The sequence below is a fragment of the Nerophis lumbriciformis genome, linkage group LG34, assembly GCF_033978685.3.
Source record: "Nerophis lumbriciformis linkage group LG34, RoL_Nlum_v2.1, whole genome shotgun sequence".
NCBI lineage: Eukaryota > Metazoa > Chordata > Actinopteri > Syngnathiformes > Syngnathidae > Nerophis > Nerophis lumbriciformis.
Window position 1 is genome coordinate 11,674,704 of NC_084581.2, and position 18,326 is coordinate 11,693,029.

The 18,326-nt window shown below is 39.2% G+C and overlaps 1 protein-coding gene across 1 annotated transcript; it reads right to left on the reverse strand.

Annotated features, from left to right (window-relative positions):
* Positions 1 to 683: 683 nt before the first annotated feature.
* On the reverse strand, positions 684 to 15,590 carry fam89a (family with sequence similarity 89 member A). Its single transcript, XM_061930012.1, has 2 exons — positions 15,174 to 15,590; positions 684 to 4,808 (listed from the first exon to the last, which is right to left on the reverse strand). Exons 1-2 carry the CDS (start codon positions 15,420 to 15,422, stop codon positions 4,515 to 4,517), a joined length of 543 nt encoding a protein of 180 aa, XP_061785996.1. The 5' UTR covers positions 15,423 to 15,590; the 3' UTR covers positions 684 to 4,514.
* Between the last annotated feature and the right edge of the window lie 2,736 nt (positions 15,591 to 18,326).

Below are 18,326 nucleotides of genomic sequence, written 5' to 3' on the forward strand. Positions count from 1 at the left end.
ATGTGAAGAATCAGTATTAGCAGTGGTATCACCAATTCTGTCCCGTAAGTATTTGGTATTGGATTGATCCCCATTTGTAGTATCACCCAAAACTAATGTCAAGTAGCCAAGCAACAGAAGAATAAGTGATTGTTATATTTAAACCGAAGTGTAAATAGACCCATGTTACAACAGAAAGTAACCATGTATGAGTAAATTTACAAAGTATATTAATAATAGTTTTGAAGAAACAATACAACCGGAAATTACACAATGTTATTGCATAAATCAGCAGCCAAATAAAAAGCATTCGTAACCTGTTTTGAAATGTTTTTATTATTTATATGCCACATAACATATTGTTACATATATTACTATCATGATATAGATTTTAGGCCATATTGCCCATTCCTACTTGATACGATTGACTAATCGTAACAAAAGGTTTGTTGTTAAACATATGAATATGTTTTCTTTAAAAAAAAGAAAAAGAAAAGGGCATCTTTTCATTTTTCTAAATGTGAGACATTTTGCTTTTTGTTGCAAAGCTCTTCTTAAAAATGACATACAGCTCGCTATTAAGAGTGTAAAAGTTGGGTATTCCGTTCAAATATAAATTTTGCCGTCTCAATTTCAATTTGTCTGGTAAACGGTGAGCCTTTTGTGCAAGAAACAATAAAAAACAAAATACCTGCAAAGAGATGTACGGTACTCATTTTATTGTTATCAGCAGCAGTGTGGTTGTATTTTTTTTTTTTTTTTTTTACAGAGAAATAAACAACGCTGCTTGCAGTATCTTGTTGTGCAACACAGGAATTCAAATTCATTGTGCATCAATGACTTAATGCATGATTAATATTTTGCAAACAGTCGATATGTGACGTTAAGACATTTCATTTGTCTGCTCACAAAATGCTACAATCCAGATGTGGAGTATATTTGCTACGCAGGTGATATTGTGCGCTAAAAGTCAACTAATTTTCGATTGCATTTGATTTTCGATACTGATTAATAAAACAGATGCATTGAGAAAAACACAATAATGAGCGTTTTCTGGCACCAACACCGCTCAATGCAGGCTGACACGCTGCCCTCTGCTGGTGTGGAGGATGACTTTTAGCCTATTTCTACACATAAACTTAAAAATGTCGTAGAAAATGGTTTGTTCTGAACCAGCAAAGTGTTGGCGTGGCTATGACAGCCCCATGGCATTGTGGTCTACATAGATCTGAAGGAAATGTGTTAATTGCATCGACAACGTAGCTGTTTAACATTAAAACTCGTACAACAACAATAATGCCAAACATTATTTGTAGATGGTCACTTATTCAAAAACATTTCACATTTATGATTGATTTGATACACAGATGATCACATACTTTTTGTTGATATGAGCAAGTGCTAACATGTTAGCATTTAGCTGGTGTAAAATTCCAATCACTTGTGCTGTATGTTTATTTATTTTTCAGCCTTATTGCAAGAATGCAGTATTTCACATAGGACTGCCATCTATCTGTGGGTTGTGGTCGTGGGGGCCAGGCTAGAGGGGACGTCGTCAAATTTAGAAAACAACGCATGTGAAAATAATTGGTATGGATGCATGAGACAAAACGTGAGCAAAAAATATGTTTACAAAGTCAAATTTACTTCCTTCTATCACTTTTTTTTTTGATCACAAGCAAGTCCCCTGTGAGCGGGTTTAGAAGGGACGAGCTCACAGCATCACCTGCTGCTCGTTGAAAAGAGCCATACGTTATTTCATGCCAGAGTCTCCAAAAATGTCCAATAAAAGATTTGTCGCCAGTCACTTTTTTTTTTACAAAACAGACTATGTCGGGGTTGGAATACTCGCTAAATATAACACCAACGTATCAACACTGACCCCTCCTGCTAAGTCTTCTTATTCTCGGCAGACCAGGGGAAACATTGCACTGCGGCAGAGCACCCTTATTCATTAATGTCGTTTTTGGGAGGGTAATACCTTAAACACACCAAAACATGCTACACAGTAAATTTCACAAGCTTCAATGTGTACATTCTGGGTTTTTATTTGTTGAACTACATTAATGTTTTAGTCCCTCATGTTGCACCAAAGGAATTTACAAAAAAATGCCAGCAAGTGTCTTGTAAAAAGTCTGTAGCTTGTGATATGTCCTCATAGTTCATCAGTCACCTGATGGTTTGCAAAGGCACTGATAGTGAAAACATCCAATGAGAGTGTCTTATTATTATCATTATTTCCTCCGTCAGGAGTTTACGTATTTGCTGGGCTTCGTCAGTTAGCAACAATACTACAAAATGTACGGGCTGATTTTGATGAAACTTTCAGGAAATGTCAACATGTCATTTGATTGTAGGGGTGATCTGGATCACTGTCTGGACTCAGGATTTTTTAAAGGATTCTTTACTATCGGGCACTTGGCGGAGTTCTACGCTCTCCGAGTGCTTTTCTATTTACTAATTATCATTGTGATCTTTGTTTGAACTACATACCTTCTGTAATTTGATGACACTGATAAAAGTCTTCTTTACAGCACAAGAAAAAGTCAATTAAGTGTCAGACAAAACATTCAGTAATACATGAGTGTCGTCATTCATTAAGAATTTTCTACAGTAATTCACTTGAGTATTATTTTGATATGATTTATACACATTTAACATATTTTCGGAAGCATAATAATTCATTTTGTGGTGTCGTGCTGCTCTCCAGTCCAGTATTGGTCGTTATAATCAACAAACACTTCATTAGGTACACCATTAAACAATTCAAAAGCTTTAAAAAAAATTCAAAAGCTAATTAGATAAGTTGCACATTTACAGACCTTGTAGCCCATCGGGAAGCTTCGAGGGCAGGGGTCGGGAACCTTCTTGGCTGAGAGAGCCATGAAAGCCAAATATTTTAAAATGTATTTCCGTGAGAGCCATATAATATTTTTTAACACTGAATATAACTAAATGCGTGCATTTTTAAATAAGACCAACATTTTTTGAGTATAATAAGTCTCTTATTCTTTTTAATAACATTGTTATTCTGAAGCTAACCAATAATAAAAAAAATACTTCTTACCATTAATGTGACTTCTTGAACAGGTGCGGAAGAAAACGGATGGATGGATTAAAATGCATGAGAATGTTTTATATTTTGAACGTTATTTTTAACACTGTGATTACCAGCGGAATTATTCATTGCAGTCATCAAAAGAGCCACATCTGGCTCTCGAGCCATAGGTTCCCTACCCCTGTTTTAGGGTCTTCCAATGCATTCCAATATGAAAGCCCGATTTGTGATGCTTTGGTGAATTACAGTTTAAAAAATAAATACAAATAATAACCGATACAAAATTATAGATATACATTCCATTTCTGTCACAGGTTTAGATCTCAATTACTGTTACAACCCCCCCCCCCCAACATTTTAGCTCAACCTAAATAAAACTGCGGCCTGTGTTCCACACACAAGAAATGTCGGACTAATGACCAAAGCCACATTGATCAGGTATACCTAATGAAGTATCCAGTGGGAGTACATTACGATTTCAAATCAAATTTTTAGACAGTCTTTTGTAAGTCAGTGGCATGTGTTTGAACGTAAACACAACAAGCGTTAATTAACATGAACTAAAGGCACGGCAAAACCCTGTAGTGAAGATGTTCAAGACGGCGTGGAGACATTCTTTTTTTTTTTTACATTTCCAGAAATAGCTGTGGAGGAATTTTAGGTGGTCGGCATGTACGATACATTTCATGCTGAGCGTTTCTTTGGTCACGTATACAGACAACATAAATTGAAGGGAGGAAGACGGAGAGCTGGTAATCCAGGTGCTAACAGTGCGCCCGAACAAGTAAAAACGTTGCTAGCATGACATCTGTTGACGTAAGAAGAGGTAAGAAAAAGACCCTGTAATCACCTGCCAACTGCTAACGTTTTCATCTGTTTTGCTACAGTTTGCTAGCTTGCCAGTTTACGGCTACTTTCAAGGATGTATACTGTGTTTTAAGAGTGGGGCTACATTTGAGCAGCTAATTGGTGCTCACGGGTTGACAATAATTTGGAGACAACTTCCGACGTTGTACCAAAAAATTCACTGCTGTACGACCACCGTTGTCCCGGTTGTTCTGGTAAATAAATTATTTCTTGGCTGCAAACTCTTCCCGATGTTGCAGCCCGACGCTTTCAGAGCAATAGAAGAGCGGATATTTAGTTACTTATACTATCAAATAAATAATAAAACTTTGATACACTGAGATGTAAGATGGAAAAACTGCTGGATGAGGCAGCATTTTATAAAAAAAAGTATATTACTAAATTTTGTTTTGAGTAAACAAGTCTAAAAAAAGTCCATTGGGAATGTTTGACGACAATGTAAGCTTCAGGTGATGAAGCCATGCCCCCTGCAAGACCAGTATATACCAGAGGAGGCGCTCAAATTAGGCTGGACTCACATTCCCATTCAGGATAGTAAAAACATACCAAAGGCTGGCAAAAGTCCTTCTTGCTGCCGTCCAAACAATCATGGGTTCTCGAGAGCAAGGGTTCAGATGTTGACGCGAAACGACTCCCAGCTGTCGTCTTTGCCAACACTTCCACCGTTCTTTGCCGCTCCCGCCGTAGTCATCCCTTCTCCAGACTTTCCACCCGGTTGGTCGCCAGTGGGCGTGGCGCCCGTGTCCGGGTAGTATTCGTCGTCCTCGTCGAAGTAGCCATTGTCCATCATGCTGAGACTGGAGGCGGCGCTCAGGTCCTGGCAGTTGCCCTTGTACTCTTGGATGGACTCGTGCAGCGACCACAGCTGGCACAGCAGAGACATGTCCTGCTGTCGCAAGCCCACCTACAGGGGGCAGCCATGAGACCTTAATTAAAGAATGGCTGATAGATCACAGAGTTTACCACATGATTGTAATCTCTTTGAGTGGGAGGGATGTAATCATGGAATTGGTTATATTGTTAAGACTAGAGTTTTTAGATATACGATATAAATGATATGAATTTACCTGAGCTTTTAATACTATCGTCATATCGTGATAATGCATCTTGATGACAAATTCTAGCTGTGTCTCGCAAATTTGACGACAAGCAGTAAGAGTGCTGAAAAAAGTTTTTAGGCCATCTTTATGCTTACCCACTGCACCTCTATGTCGTATGTCAGTAGCCAAGACAAGCTTTTATAACCGGTTTTGAAAAGGTATTATAATTTTTATGCCTGATGTAATAATATTTTGCGAGATCCGATTTAAATCGGATTGAGTTTTTCACATCCCTAACAAGTGGATGACCGCATCTTTAACGTAATGTAGCATCTTCACTAGTAGCTAATGTCCTTAAGGCAATCCAGCATACTTGCTAGCAAAATAGTGGCTAACTAATCCTCACCTCAATGGCAGCAAATAAAAGTGTCTGGGGATGAGGAATAACTAAACATGCTACACTTCACATCGTTGGACCGACGGTGTGTAGTATATGGCCTAAGAGAATACAATAAGCCAGGGGTGCTCATTACGTCGATCGCGATCTACCGGTCGATCTCGGAGGGTGTGTCAGTCGATCACCAGCCAGGCATTAAAAAAATAGTCCTAAAAATGAGCGATCATAAATCTTCACTAGGACGTCACTTTCGTCACTTGATTGACATTCACGGCACCCGAGGGTCTTCTGAGATGACGCTGGCTGCTGCCAACTCATTAAAATTACCGACTGGAAGGCGAGAAACACTTTATTTCAACAGACTCTGGCGCCGTACCTGTCGTCAAAACTCCAAAGACCGACTGCACAGTTGCACAATAAAAGCTCTGCTTCATCCTGCCTGCGCTACCAAAATAAGAGCCTCAGAAAGCTGGCGTGCACAAGCTAGCAAGCTACGGAGTTTGCCGACAATGTATTTCTTGTAAAGTGTATACAAAGGAGTACGGAAGCTGGACAAATAAGATGCCAAAAACCAACCACTTTCATGTGGTATTGGACAGAAAGGAGGACTTTTTTTCTCCTCCATTCGAAAATGCGGACGTTATCATCACCACTGTCTGATTCCAATCAATGCAAGTCATCACAATCAGGTAATACACCAACGTATATTCTTGTCTTCATGAAAGAAAGGAATCTATATGTGTTGAACATGCTTGTATTATCTTTAACCACCTTTAACTTGTTAACAATATTAACTATATGTGTTAAACATGCTTGTATTATCTTTAACCACCTTTAAGTTGTTAACAATATTAACTATATGTGTTAAACATGCTTGTATTATCTTTAACCACCTTTAAGTTGTTAACAATATTAACTATATGTGTTAAACATGCTTGTTTTATCTTTAACCACCTTTAAGTTGTTAACAATATTAACTATTTGTGTTAAACATGCTTGTATTATTTTTAACCACCTTTAACTTGTTAACAATATTAACTACCCGTATTTTCCGCACTATAAGGCGCACCTAAAAACCACAATTTTTCTCAAAAGCTGACAGTGCGCCTTATAACCCGGTGCGCTTTATTACGATTCATTTTCATAAAGTTTCGGTCTCGCAACTTCGGTAAACAGCCGCCATCTTTTTTCCCGGTAGAACAGGAAGCGCTTCTTCTTCTACGCAAGCAACCGCCAAGGAAAGCACCCGCCCCCATAGAACAGGAAGCGCTTCACCCGCCCCCGGAAGAAGAAGAAAAAACGCGCGGATATCACCGTACGTTTCATTTCCTGTTTACATCTGTAAAGACCACAAAATGGCTCCAACTAAGCGATCCGGTTCATAAAAAGACGCAATCTCTCCATCCGCACACGGATTACTACCGTATTTCACAGCTGATATTCCTGTGAACCGCACTGTGGAACGGGAGCACGTACGGTGAATATTCGCACCACAGGGAATGAGAAGTCATCCTTCACTGTGGTTCTAGCTTGCCATGCTAACTTCCACCCATGATGATATTCAAAAGGAAGACCTTGCCAAAAGAGACCTTTCCAGCCGGCGTCATCATAAAAGCTAACTCGAAGGGATGGATGGATGAAGAAAAGATGAGCGAGTGGTTAAGGGAAGTTTACGCGAAGAGGCCGGGTGGCTTTTTTCACACAGCTCCGAAGGCGAACACACCTTCACTAAGACGGGCAGATAGCGCCGGTCGACATACGCCAACATCTGCCAGTGGATCGTAAATGCCTGGGCAGATAGTTTCGGTCACAACTGTGGTCCGAGCTTTCCGGAAGGCAGGATTCACAGAACTGCTGCACAACAACAGCGACACTGAATCCGATGACTTCGACGAGGCGGAGCCGGCCATTTTTGGATCCCACGCTTGCGCAACTTTTCAATTCGGACACCGAAGACGAAGAATTCGAAGGATTTACGAATGAAGAATAACTTCAGAAGGTGAGCGCTATGTTTATTTTGTGTGTTGTGACATTAACGTTCGAGCAACATTATGTTGCTATTTATTGCTCTACACCATTTTGAATTTTACTATGTTTGTGATTGCACATTTGCGTACATTTTGGGACAGAGTTGTTAGAACGCTGGTTTTCAATATATTATTAAAGTTTGACTGAACTATCTGACTGTTTTTTTGACATTCACTTTAGCGCAGCGTTTTTTTGACATTCACTTTAGCGCAGCGTAGGCGCGGCTTATAGTCCGGGGCGGCTTATTGGTGGACAAAATTATGAAATATGTAATTCATAGAAGGTGCGGCTAATAATCCGGTGCGCCTTATAGTGCGGAAAATACGGTATATGTGTTAAACATGCTTGCATTATCTTTAAACACCTTTAACTTGTTAACAATATTAACTATATGTATTAAACATACTTGTATTATCATTAAACACCTTTAATGTATTAATAATATTAACTATATGTGTTAAACATGCTTGCATTATCATTAAACACCTTTAACTTGTTAACAAAAACATATATTTCATAAATGAGTAAATATAAATTATATATATATGAATGAGGTAGATCCCCACGACTTGATCAATTGAAAAGTAGCTCGCCTGCAGAAAAAGTGTGAGCACCCCTGCAATAAGCCATGCTAACCGCTAAGCTAGAGCTCTTGCATGTAAACAAGGGTGGGTTGATCACTACAAATAGACAGTGACGATAATATTATAGATTCTTTTTTTTTTTCAGGCTGTCAATGTTAAAGCGTTAGCACATTTGATTAATAGAGATGTCCGATAATGGCTTTTTTGCCGATATACGATATTCCGATATTGTCCAACTCTTAATTACCGATTCCGATATCAACCGATACCGATATATACAGTTGTGGAATTAACACATTATTATGCCTAATTTTGTTGTGATGCCCCGCTGGATGCATTAAACAATGTAACAAGGTTTTCCAAAATAAATCAACTCAAGTTATGGAAAAAAATGCCAACATGGCACTGCCATATTTATTATTGAAGTCACAAAGTGCATTGGGGGACGGGGGTTTGGGGGGGGGGGGGGCGTAGGGAGTAGCGGGGGGGTGTATATTGTAGCGTCCCGGAAGAGTTAATGCTGCAAGGGGTTCTGGGTATTCGTTCTGTTGTGTTTATGTTGTGTTATGGTGCGGATGTTCTCCCGAAATGTGTTTGTCATTCTTGTTTGGTGTGGGTTCACAGTGTGGCGCATATTTGTAACAGTGTTAAAGTTGTTTATACGGCCACCCTCAGTGTGACCTGTATGGCTGTTGACCAAGTATGCCTTGCATTCACTTGTGTGTGTGAAAAGCCGTAGATATTATGTGATCGGGCCGGCATGCAAAGGCAGTGCCTTTAAGGTTTATTGGCGCTCTGTACTTCTCCCTACGTCCATGTACACAGCAGCGTTTTAAAAAGTCATACATTTTACTTTTTGAAACAGATACCGATAATTTTGAAACCAATACCGATAATTTACGATATTACATTTTAAAGCATTTATCGGCCGATATTATCGGACATCTCTAGTGATTAATTTTTAAAAAGTATCGCGTTACCATAAATGAATGAGGAAATCACAGTGTTAGTTTAGACTGCCGGAAAGCAGCGCACATTGCACAGGAAGTGATCACTTCACACGCCACGATCATAGTTAGAGCGATGTGCTTTGCTCCCTTCAAAACAAACTTTGACGGGACTTTAGATAAAACAGGTAATCAATAAGTATTGCAGCAACAAACTTTCTTATCATCGGCGCACGTCACATTTAAAATAGCTTCATAAAGCGAAACATGAACGTGAGGGTGGCGTCACAAGCAGGAAGGCTACATGGACAGCAAACAGAGGACCACAAACTATGCTGGTTGAGTTTATCGGCACATACCACAGATAAATTAAACAACACCTTTGCAAAATGGACAGCCACCGCACGTAGTACACTTAACATCTGTGATGATTAAGTGCTGTGAGATGTCGTTCATGTTGCTAACTAACGTCGTACAAACTAGATGTCGTTTGTACCAAAAGAGATTAATGCTGTCCGCTGAAAAAGTGAATAAGCTTGTTTGTGTAACCGAGGTTTTATAATTACATAAAATCCAGCAGAAAAAACAGACAGACAGACAGACAGTCTCTCAGGGCGTCTGTCAGGGCGACACGTCACATCCAGTCAAAATGCGCCAACAAAATGAAAAATGGCTTACATTTGTTTAAACACCTGGCTGAACAAAGGAAGAGTAAATGCAGATGTAAATGGTGCACTATGTAAAGTTGTTTATGGGTGTCTTTATTACATGATCTATTAATATACTGTATCCTATATTGTCGCAGAGACTTTCAAAATGTGCACTTAATTCTTACTATACTTAATGTCACCAAGCTTTGAGCAAATCAATGACTTGCAGTTCAGTAAAACATTCAAAAAACGTTCCTATATGACATTCTGACTACCAAATTGCATTATTATCCCAATATTGGGGTAATTTTTTAAGCAAATCTTATTTATGCAAGCAAATAATAACCTGTGATTAATCACAGTTGAAGAGTGTGATTAATCTGATTTTAAAAATGTATCATTTGACAGACCGATATTTTAAACATTATACGTATACCATATATTATCACAAAATATTTTCTCGTGTTTGTTGTTGCTCACAAACATAGTTTTTGCTTATGTTTATTTATTTTGAACTATTGAAAATATTTTGCTCAAAATATTGTATGTAATGAAAGGGAATAAGGAAACAGTTTTAATATTTAAGTGATATTGTTACTTCGCCATCCGGTGTTTTTGTCTGATTATTATTGTGATCAAAAATGTTATCTTTCAAATATCTTGAATATTTTAAGTATCAGCGTTGGCATGACTAATACCACTCTGTAACTACTTGGTATCAAATCGATACCCAAATTTATAGTACCACCCAAAACTTTAGAATTGAAACCAGAGAAGAACAAAATACATTTTAAATTGAACAGAAGTGTACATAGAACCATGTTACAACAGAAAGTAACCAGTTAAGAACAGTAAATTAGCAAGGAGATTAAAAGTTTTGAGAAAATAATACAACCGAAAATGATGCAATATGTTATTGCATATGTCAGCAGCCAAATTAGGAGCCTTTGTAATCAGTTTTGAAATGGTGCTGTTATCATTTATTATAGCAATATCGTTATTGCAGGAGGCTGCAGAATATATCACAATATTGATTTTAGTCTGTATTGATCATCTCTAAGCAATACTTTTTATGCTATACCTGACATGTATATCTAAATGCAGAAACGTTTAACTCTGAGCCGGAATGTATTCTGTCTTTTTCTTGTCATTGTTTACATAAAAATAATGACAACATAATAGGTCTCTCACCATGTCAGTCAAAGATAGAAGGTTTGAAAAAGCTATTGTAATGGATGTTATTAATGTACACAAACATTCTGAAGGTAGAAAAGACACCACAGAAAAGCATTAAATGGTATTCTGCTGCATGACACTCAATGCTGACAATGCACATTGTTTGACCGCAGGGTCACTGCATCCCCTGCATAAACAAGTCACAGACATGCCAGTCAGTGTCGGTCAAACAGATTTGGTCGCTTGGTAAACTTGGAAAGGGACTCTCTGACAACTTAAGACTGCAGATGCAAGTGAAAAATACTCACATATAAGCCTCGACCTCCAAAAAAGAAATAGGATTTAACAAAGCCTGTGTTCTCGTGGCGAGGAAGAGATTGAATATATGAAGGGAAAAATATCCTAATCCATTGCTATTCTTTATAAAGTAAGACACATGCTGAATAAAAAGTGTCTGCATATGTTATATTATTATTTTATTTTTCCATATTTAACATATTGTGTTGAAGTTTGGGGAAATGTTTATAAAACAAACAGACCCAATAATTAAACTTCAAAAAAGGGTAATTAGAATACTACACAAAGCGTGCTACTATGAACCTACCAATCCATTATTCATAAGTTCTAATGTGTTAAAATTTACAGATATTGTGTTTTTAAAAACAATGGAAATTATGTTTCGAGTAAAGAACAACAGCTTTCCAGCTTGTATTTTTAGGTTATTTCAATTAAGAGGAGAAAACTATAATTTACAGAGGATATTGATTTTTGAAATATGTAAAGTAGGAACGGATATAAAATACAAATGTATTTCAGTTTCAGGAGTTAAATGGTGGAACAAGCTCAGTGATGAGTTGAAGACATGTAGTTATTTAAGAAAGCCTTGAAAGGTGAAATAATGGGAAAAGTATAAAATATAGCAACGATTACTTTCATCCCATTGATTTTTTTAACATTGATGTTCCAGGCAATCTAATTTTCAGCGAATGTATAGGATAGGCAAATATAAGCCTTGGCTTCAGCCTATTCCTTTTAGGTCATTCTTTTTCTTTTTGTGTGTGTATGTGTATGATTGTTAATATATATAATCTGTGCTATTAAATTGATTACACAAAATGGTTGATTATATGACCGAAATAAACTAATTTCATTCATTCATTCATGATGCTTCTGCAGGCGTCTGGCGCTTGGCATCAAGTGACAGAAGCAGGCTGTTATGTTACACTTTGACCAGCACTGAGCAATATGGAATAATAATATGTGGTCTAATGCTGATACGACAAAATCATGAATGGCTGCTGGCAATGAGAGGATTTAAGGAGAGTCTTCTGTTAACATGTCAATCTGCCTTTGTTCACTTTTAAGGCTTGCCAGGTCAAGTTTAAAAGGGTATTTTTTTGCAACAATGGATACACTTACTCAGGAATCAGGAAAGCAGCAAATCTAATGGAACACAAGCCTGAAGTCATGTCGTCTTGCGCCTGGGCGATATATCGAGTTTGTAAGATATATCTATATATTTTTAAATAAGATATGAATTAAGAAAATATCGTAATATCGATATAATTTAAATCACCTTAAAATGATAACATACCGCTTATTTGTTGTGTTCCTTGATTCTCCCCCGCTCCCGCTCCCTCTCAACACTCATAGGCTACTAAACCCCTCCCCTTCTTCCTTCCAAGATGTGCTTGCATGTATAAGAACATCCATGGTTGGTTGTTTACTATGATGAGTCACGATTGGTTGAGATTAAGGCAAAACATTAGGGACAGGCCAATCAGAGGCAAAATAGGGCGGGTCATGGAACCAGGAAAGGAAATCACAACAGACATTCCAAATGACAACGAGAGAGTTGTAGAAGAGAAGATGGAATTTGAAGCGGGCGATTTATATATTAAAAAAACTAGTGGAAGATGGCAGAGGGATTCTCTTCTTTAGATTTTTTTTTTGTAGCGATTTAGACGACGTCCAGGAAACCCATAATGCGTCTACTTGGCCACATTTGGACCAATGTATGCCTCTGGATAAAACATTCATTAGAGTTGTTTACCATGCAAGCCCAAATCGAAACTGTTCTTGAGTTGCCAAGCCGGGCATATTTCGTACGAGAAATGCTGCCAAAAATGTATGCCGATGTGAGGAAGATCATACCCGCACAATTAAAAGTAAAGTCACTTACCGGGCGCTGACCAAAACCATGCGTGTGTGACAGTCCATTACATCGTCGACTGGGAATTAAAAAGTGCCTGCCTGCAAATGTATTTTTTATCCGAGCTCTGTTATTTATTTTACGTAGAAATAATATTTGTCCGTTTTTTTTATGTTATGTAATTCTGTGCTACTTAAACAGTTTATTTTCTATGCTGTTGATACCCATCTTGACCAACTGGGTTAATAAAAGTGCCACTGACTGTTTACAGTACAGTTGTCATTCACTTCAATTTCAGTGAATCTCGCTCAAAAATCTTTATATGTATACTTTCACCGGAAAATATATTGAGATACTGTATATATCGAATATAGAGTTTAAGTAAAAATATATCAAGATATACTTTTTCGTCCATATTGCCCAGCCCTATGTCGTCTACTAGACCAGTGTTTTTCAACCACCTAGTGAGATACAGTGTAGTGTGCCGTGGGAGAATATGTAGTTTTACCTATTTGGGTTAAAAATATTTTTTGCAAACCAGTAATTATAATCCGCAAATAATATGCCGTTGTTGAGTGTCGGTGCTGTCTAGAGCTCGGCTGAGTAACCATGTTATTCTCCTAAATATCAGTAGGTGGAAGCTGGTAGCTAATTGCTTTGGAGATGCCGGGAACACGTTGTGTGAGACAACAATGGTTTGTCGTGATCACAATATGCAGAGGACAGCGGGAGGCAAAGTGCAGGTAAAAAGGTATCTAATGCTTAAACCAAAAATAAACAAAAGGTGAGTGCCCCTAAGAAAATACATTAAAGCTTAGGGATGGCTATGTAGAACGAAACTAAAACTGAACTGGCGACAAAGTAAACAAAAACAGAATGCTGGACGACAGCAAAGACTTACAGCGTGTGGAGCAGAGACGGCGTCCACAAAGTACATCCGTACATGACATGACAATCAACAATGTCCACACAAAAAAAGATAGCAACAACTTAAATATTCTTGATTGCGAAAACAAAGCAGGTGCGGGGAATAGCGCTCAAAAGAAGATATGAAACTGCAACAGGAAAAGCCACCAAAATAGGAGCGCAAGACAAGAACTAAAACACTACACACGGGAAAACAGCAAAAAACTCAAAATAAGTCATGCCGTGATGTGACAGGTTGTGACAGTACACCTACTTTGAGACAAGAGCTATAGTGATGCTTTTTTGATTAATTCAATCAATCAATCAATCAATGTTTATTTATATAGCCCTAAATCACAAGTGTCTCAAAGGGCTGCAAAAGCCACAACGACATCCTCGGTTCAGAGCCCACATAAGGGCAAGGAAAAACTCAACCCAGTGGGACGTCGATGTGAATGACTATGAGAAACCTTGGAGAGGACCGCAGATGTGGGTGACCCACCCCAACCCCTCTAGGGGAGACCGGATGCATTGGACGTCGAGTGGGTCTAGCATAATATTGTGAAAGTCCAGTCCATAGTGGATCTAACATAATAGTGAGAGTCCAGTCCATAGTGCGGAGACCATCCCGAGCGGAGACGGGTCATCAGCGCAGAGATGTCCCCAACCGATGCACAGACGAGCGGTCCATCCCGGGTCCCGATTGATTGAAACTTTTATTAGTAGATTGCACAGTACAGTACATATTCCGTACAATTGACCACTAAATGGTAACACCCGAATAAGTTTTTCAACTTGTTTAAGTCGGGGTCCACGTTAATCAATTCATGGTTGGTTATAGTTTAAAGTAATATCCAACAATTGCGACAACAACTTTTTACTGTCTACTGAGTTTCATTTTATAAATGATTTCTGCTGGTGGTGTGCCTCCGGATTTTTTCTATGAAAAAAATGCGCCTTGGCTCAAAAAAGGTTGAAAAACACTGTACTAGACTTCGCTTAAAAATGCAAGTTTGTCATTCAAGCTGCAGAAAAAACAAGAATACATGACGAAATACATTCCAAAGTGATTGCTTTCATATATAATGTGGCTCTTTAAAATAATCTGGAATAAACCAGGTCAAGTTATTATGAGTGTTGATCAAGGTAAAAATGGTTTGTAATATTTAAGGTTGATATACTATTGGCCTTGCAGTGAAAATGAGCTCCGAACACATTGGAAAGTAGTCATTTGCTTTGATTAAGAGTGTAAACTGCACATAATAAGTTAGCCGAATAAACCAGAATGTTATTAATGAAAAACACCATCGATGTTGGTGTTACGGAAGAATCAAGTGTGGAAAAGTAAGGCGAGAACAAATCGTGCGTTTCTTAACGGGTTCTGGTTACCATCTCTTTCCGCAGGAGAGCCAGGGCGGCGTCGAGGCTGGCCGGCTTGTTGGCGAGAAGGTTGTCGGCGTTGTTCCTGCCTCGGCTCAGGTCGTCCTGGATCATGGTCTTCTTCACGTACATCCTCTCCATGTCCCTCCAGGAGCCGCCGCTGGAGTTGAGCAAGCCGCTCAGGCTCTTGGGCAGCGGCGGCAGACCGTCGATACACGCCATTCCCCCCGCCGTGCCGTTGGCCGACTTCCCGTTCATGGCGACGTGCAGCGGCCGAGCGAGATAGCAGGAAAATGTCACCTTTTGTGACAAAAATACCTTTTTTTTAAAAAGTTGATAGTCACACAGGAGACGACGAGGAGACGCCTCGAATGAACACGTAGTGTTGAGCAACAGTCTTCGCCTGAGGACACTGGAGACGCCGTATCAAGTCCACCGGAATGGAGGCAAAGCCACTTCCGGTATCAGCTTCAAAACAAAACAAAAGCTAAGCAAGCCCCTCAAATATAAACACAACTATTCAACATTAAAACAGCATAGAGTTCTGTCGATTAAAATATGATGGACTACAACCTAACATAATTAATTTATATTATTTAGCTTAGTTTTTACAGACGTGTTACTTTTATTTTGAAGTCGATGTCCTTAGTATTATTTGTTGGCAATTCTGAGGATATATATAACTCAGTAGTTGGAAGATAAAACGACTTCCGGTCCCCTGTAACAGTGTGGCTGCTGGGCGTCTCCTTGCAGGCAGGAAAATAAAATTTCTAGCATTTTTTTTCAACCATGTGGCAATTCATTATGCTATTATAACCTACTGTATTACCATTTGTAATGAAACAAATCATAAAAAATGTGTTTTATCACACCTGGCAATGCACCAAAAATACTTTCATGCATTTATTCATGTGTTCAAATTGCATCCATCCATCCATTTTCTACTGCTTGTCCCTTTCGGGGTCGTGGGGGGTGCTGGAGCCTATATCGACTGCATTCGAGCGGAAGGCGGGGTTCACCCTGGACAAGTCGCCACCTCATCACAGGGCCAACACAGATAGACAGACAACATTCACACTCACATTCACACACTAGGGACCAAATTATGTTAGTATCTGCTTTTAAATATTTAGGATTTTTAATTGATGACCACTTGAGTTTTAAGGAGCACATTCAGTATGTTGTAAAAAAACTGAAACTTTTACTGGGATTTTATTATAGAAACAAGTCTTGCTTTTCTTTTACTGTGAAACAGAAATTGGTGGAAACAACCTTTTTACCTGTTATTGACTATGGAGATGTGTTGTACATGAATGCTACTGCTGCTTGTCTCCACAAGCTGGATAGTGTGTACCACGGGGCACTGAGATTCATCACCAACTGCGCTCCCCTTACTCACCATTGTGTGTTATACTCGATGGTTAACTGGACATCTTTATGTGCTCGACGCCTCAATCATTGGTATGTTTTCATCTACAAAACCATTCTGGGTATCACTCCATCTTATCTGTCTTGTCTTTTAACAAAGAAACAAGGAAGTCACAATCTTCGTTCAATGAATGTTCTGCAATTTGTCGTCCCCAAAGTAAGAACTGAACTGGGCAAGAAAGCATTTAGGTTTTCAGCACCGAAGGCTTGGAATAACCTACAATCGAACATTAAACTTCTAACCCTAGTTACGTTGAATGAGTTTAAAGCTTCTGTGAAAGGATTGCAGTCTACCTTGTCTGTATGCACATGTGTCATGTGAGCAAGTTTTAATGTTGTAAATGTGAAGTTTTATGTATTTGTTTACTGTTTTTAATGTAACCTTGCTGCTGCCCTCTTGGCCAGGTCTCCCTTGGAAAAGAGATCTTTGATCTCAATGGGATTTTACCTGGTTAAATAAAGGCTAATAATAATTTAGTGTTGCCAATCAATCAGGTGCATGTCTTTGGAGGTGGGAGGAAGTCAGAGTACCCGGAGTGAACCCATGCAGTCACGGGGAGAACATGCAAACTCCACACAGAAAGATCCCGTGCCCGGGATTGAACTCAGGACCTTCGTATTGTGAAGCACATGCACTAACCACCGTTCTGCCCTGTGTTCAAATTGTGGTCTATAAATAAACTTGACTTGCCCATTCTTCCATTTTCTATAGCGCTTAGGGTCACGGGTCATGAGGCTGAGTACACACCTCAATCACATACTGTAGACAAATGAGCATTCACAACTTTGGACAATTTAGTCTCCAATTAGCCATGCATTTGTGTAAGAAAAAACACCTATGCCAGCACAGGGAAACATGCAAACTCCACACAAAGATGTTCCAATGGAGCTCCTGATCATGGGGCCGACATGCTAACCATTCGGCCACCATGCTGACCTGCATTTTAACCCCCGAGTTTTTAAATTACTGCTCAGTGTTGGAATATTAACAGTATTTGTAATCCGAGTTAATAACCTGACAATGTTTTTTTTTCATATATCAAATAATCCTTTATGTCTGCAAAGTGACACTAATCAAGACAACACACAGTGTGTGTATAAAAGTGTGTGTGTGTGTGTGTGTACAAGCTCGACAATGGTACAAAGGACAGATGGTGGGCTTCACTTTCAGCCCTGCCTGCAGCCCTGCCACGACTATAAAAGCAACAATAACATTGAAAGCAACACACACACACACACACACACACACACACACACACACGCAGATGGGTGAACCCTAAAGCTATGTTTTTTTGTTTTAAAACTGATTTGCAGCCCGATTCACTTCCCACAGTAGTCCAGTTAGGTTCGGAATGGTGTGGAAGTTGTATCAGAAAAAATGGCTAAATTCTCATTTCATTTTTTGGAACTTTACTGTTGCAACATCTTGATAGGGGAACTTAACGGGTGGGGATTGAAAAAACTACACCCCAATGATTGGTTGTACAGAGAAAAGTAAATGAATATCTAACTTTTGTCATCCGGGAGGAGCTCAAAGTAAACCCGCTGCTCCTCCACATCAAGAGGAGCCAGATGAGGTGGTTCGGGCATCTGGTCAGGATGCCACCCGAACGCCTCCCTAGGGAGGTGTTTAGGGCACGTCCGACCGGTAGGAGGCCGCGGGGAAGACCCAGGACACGTTGGGAAGACTATGTCTCCCGGCTGGCCTGGGAACGCCTCAGGGTCCCACAGGAA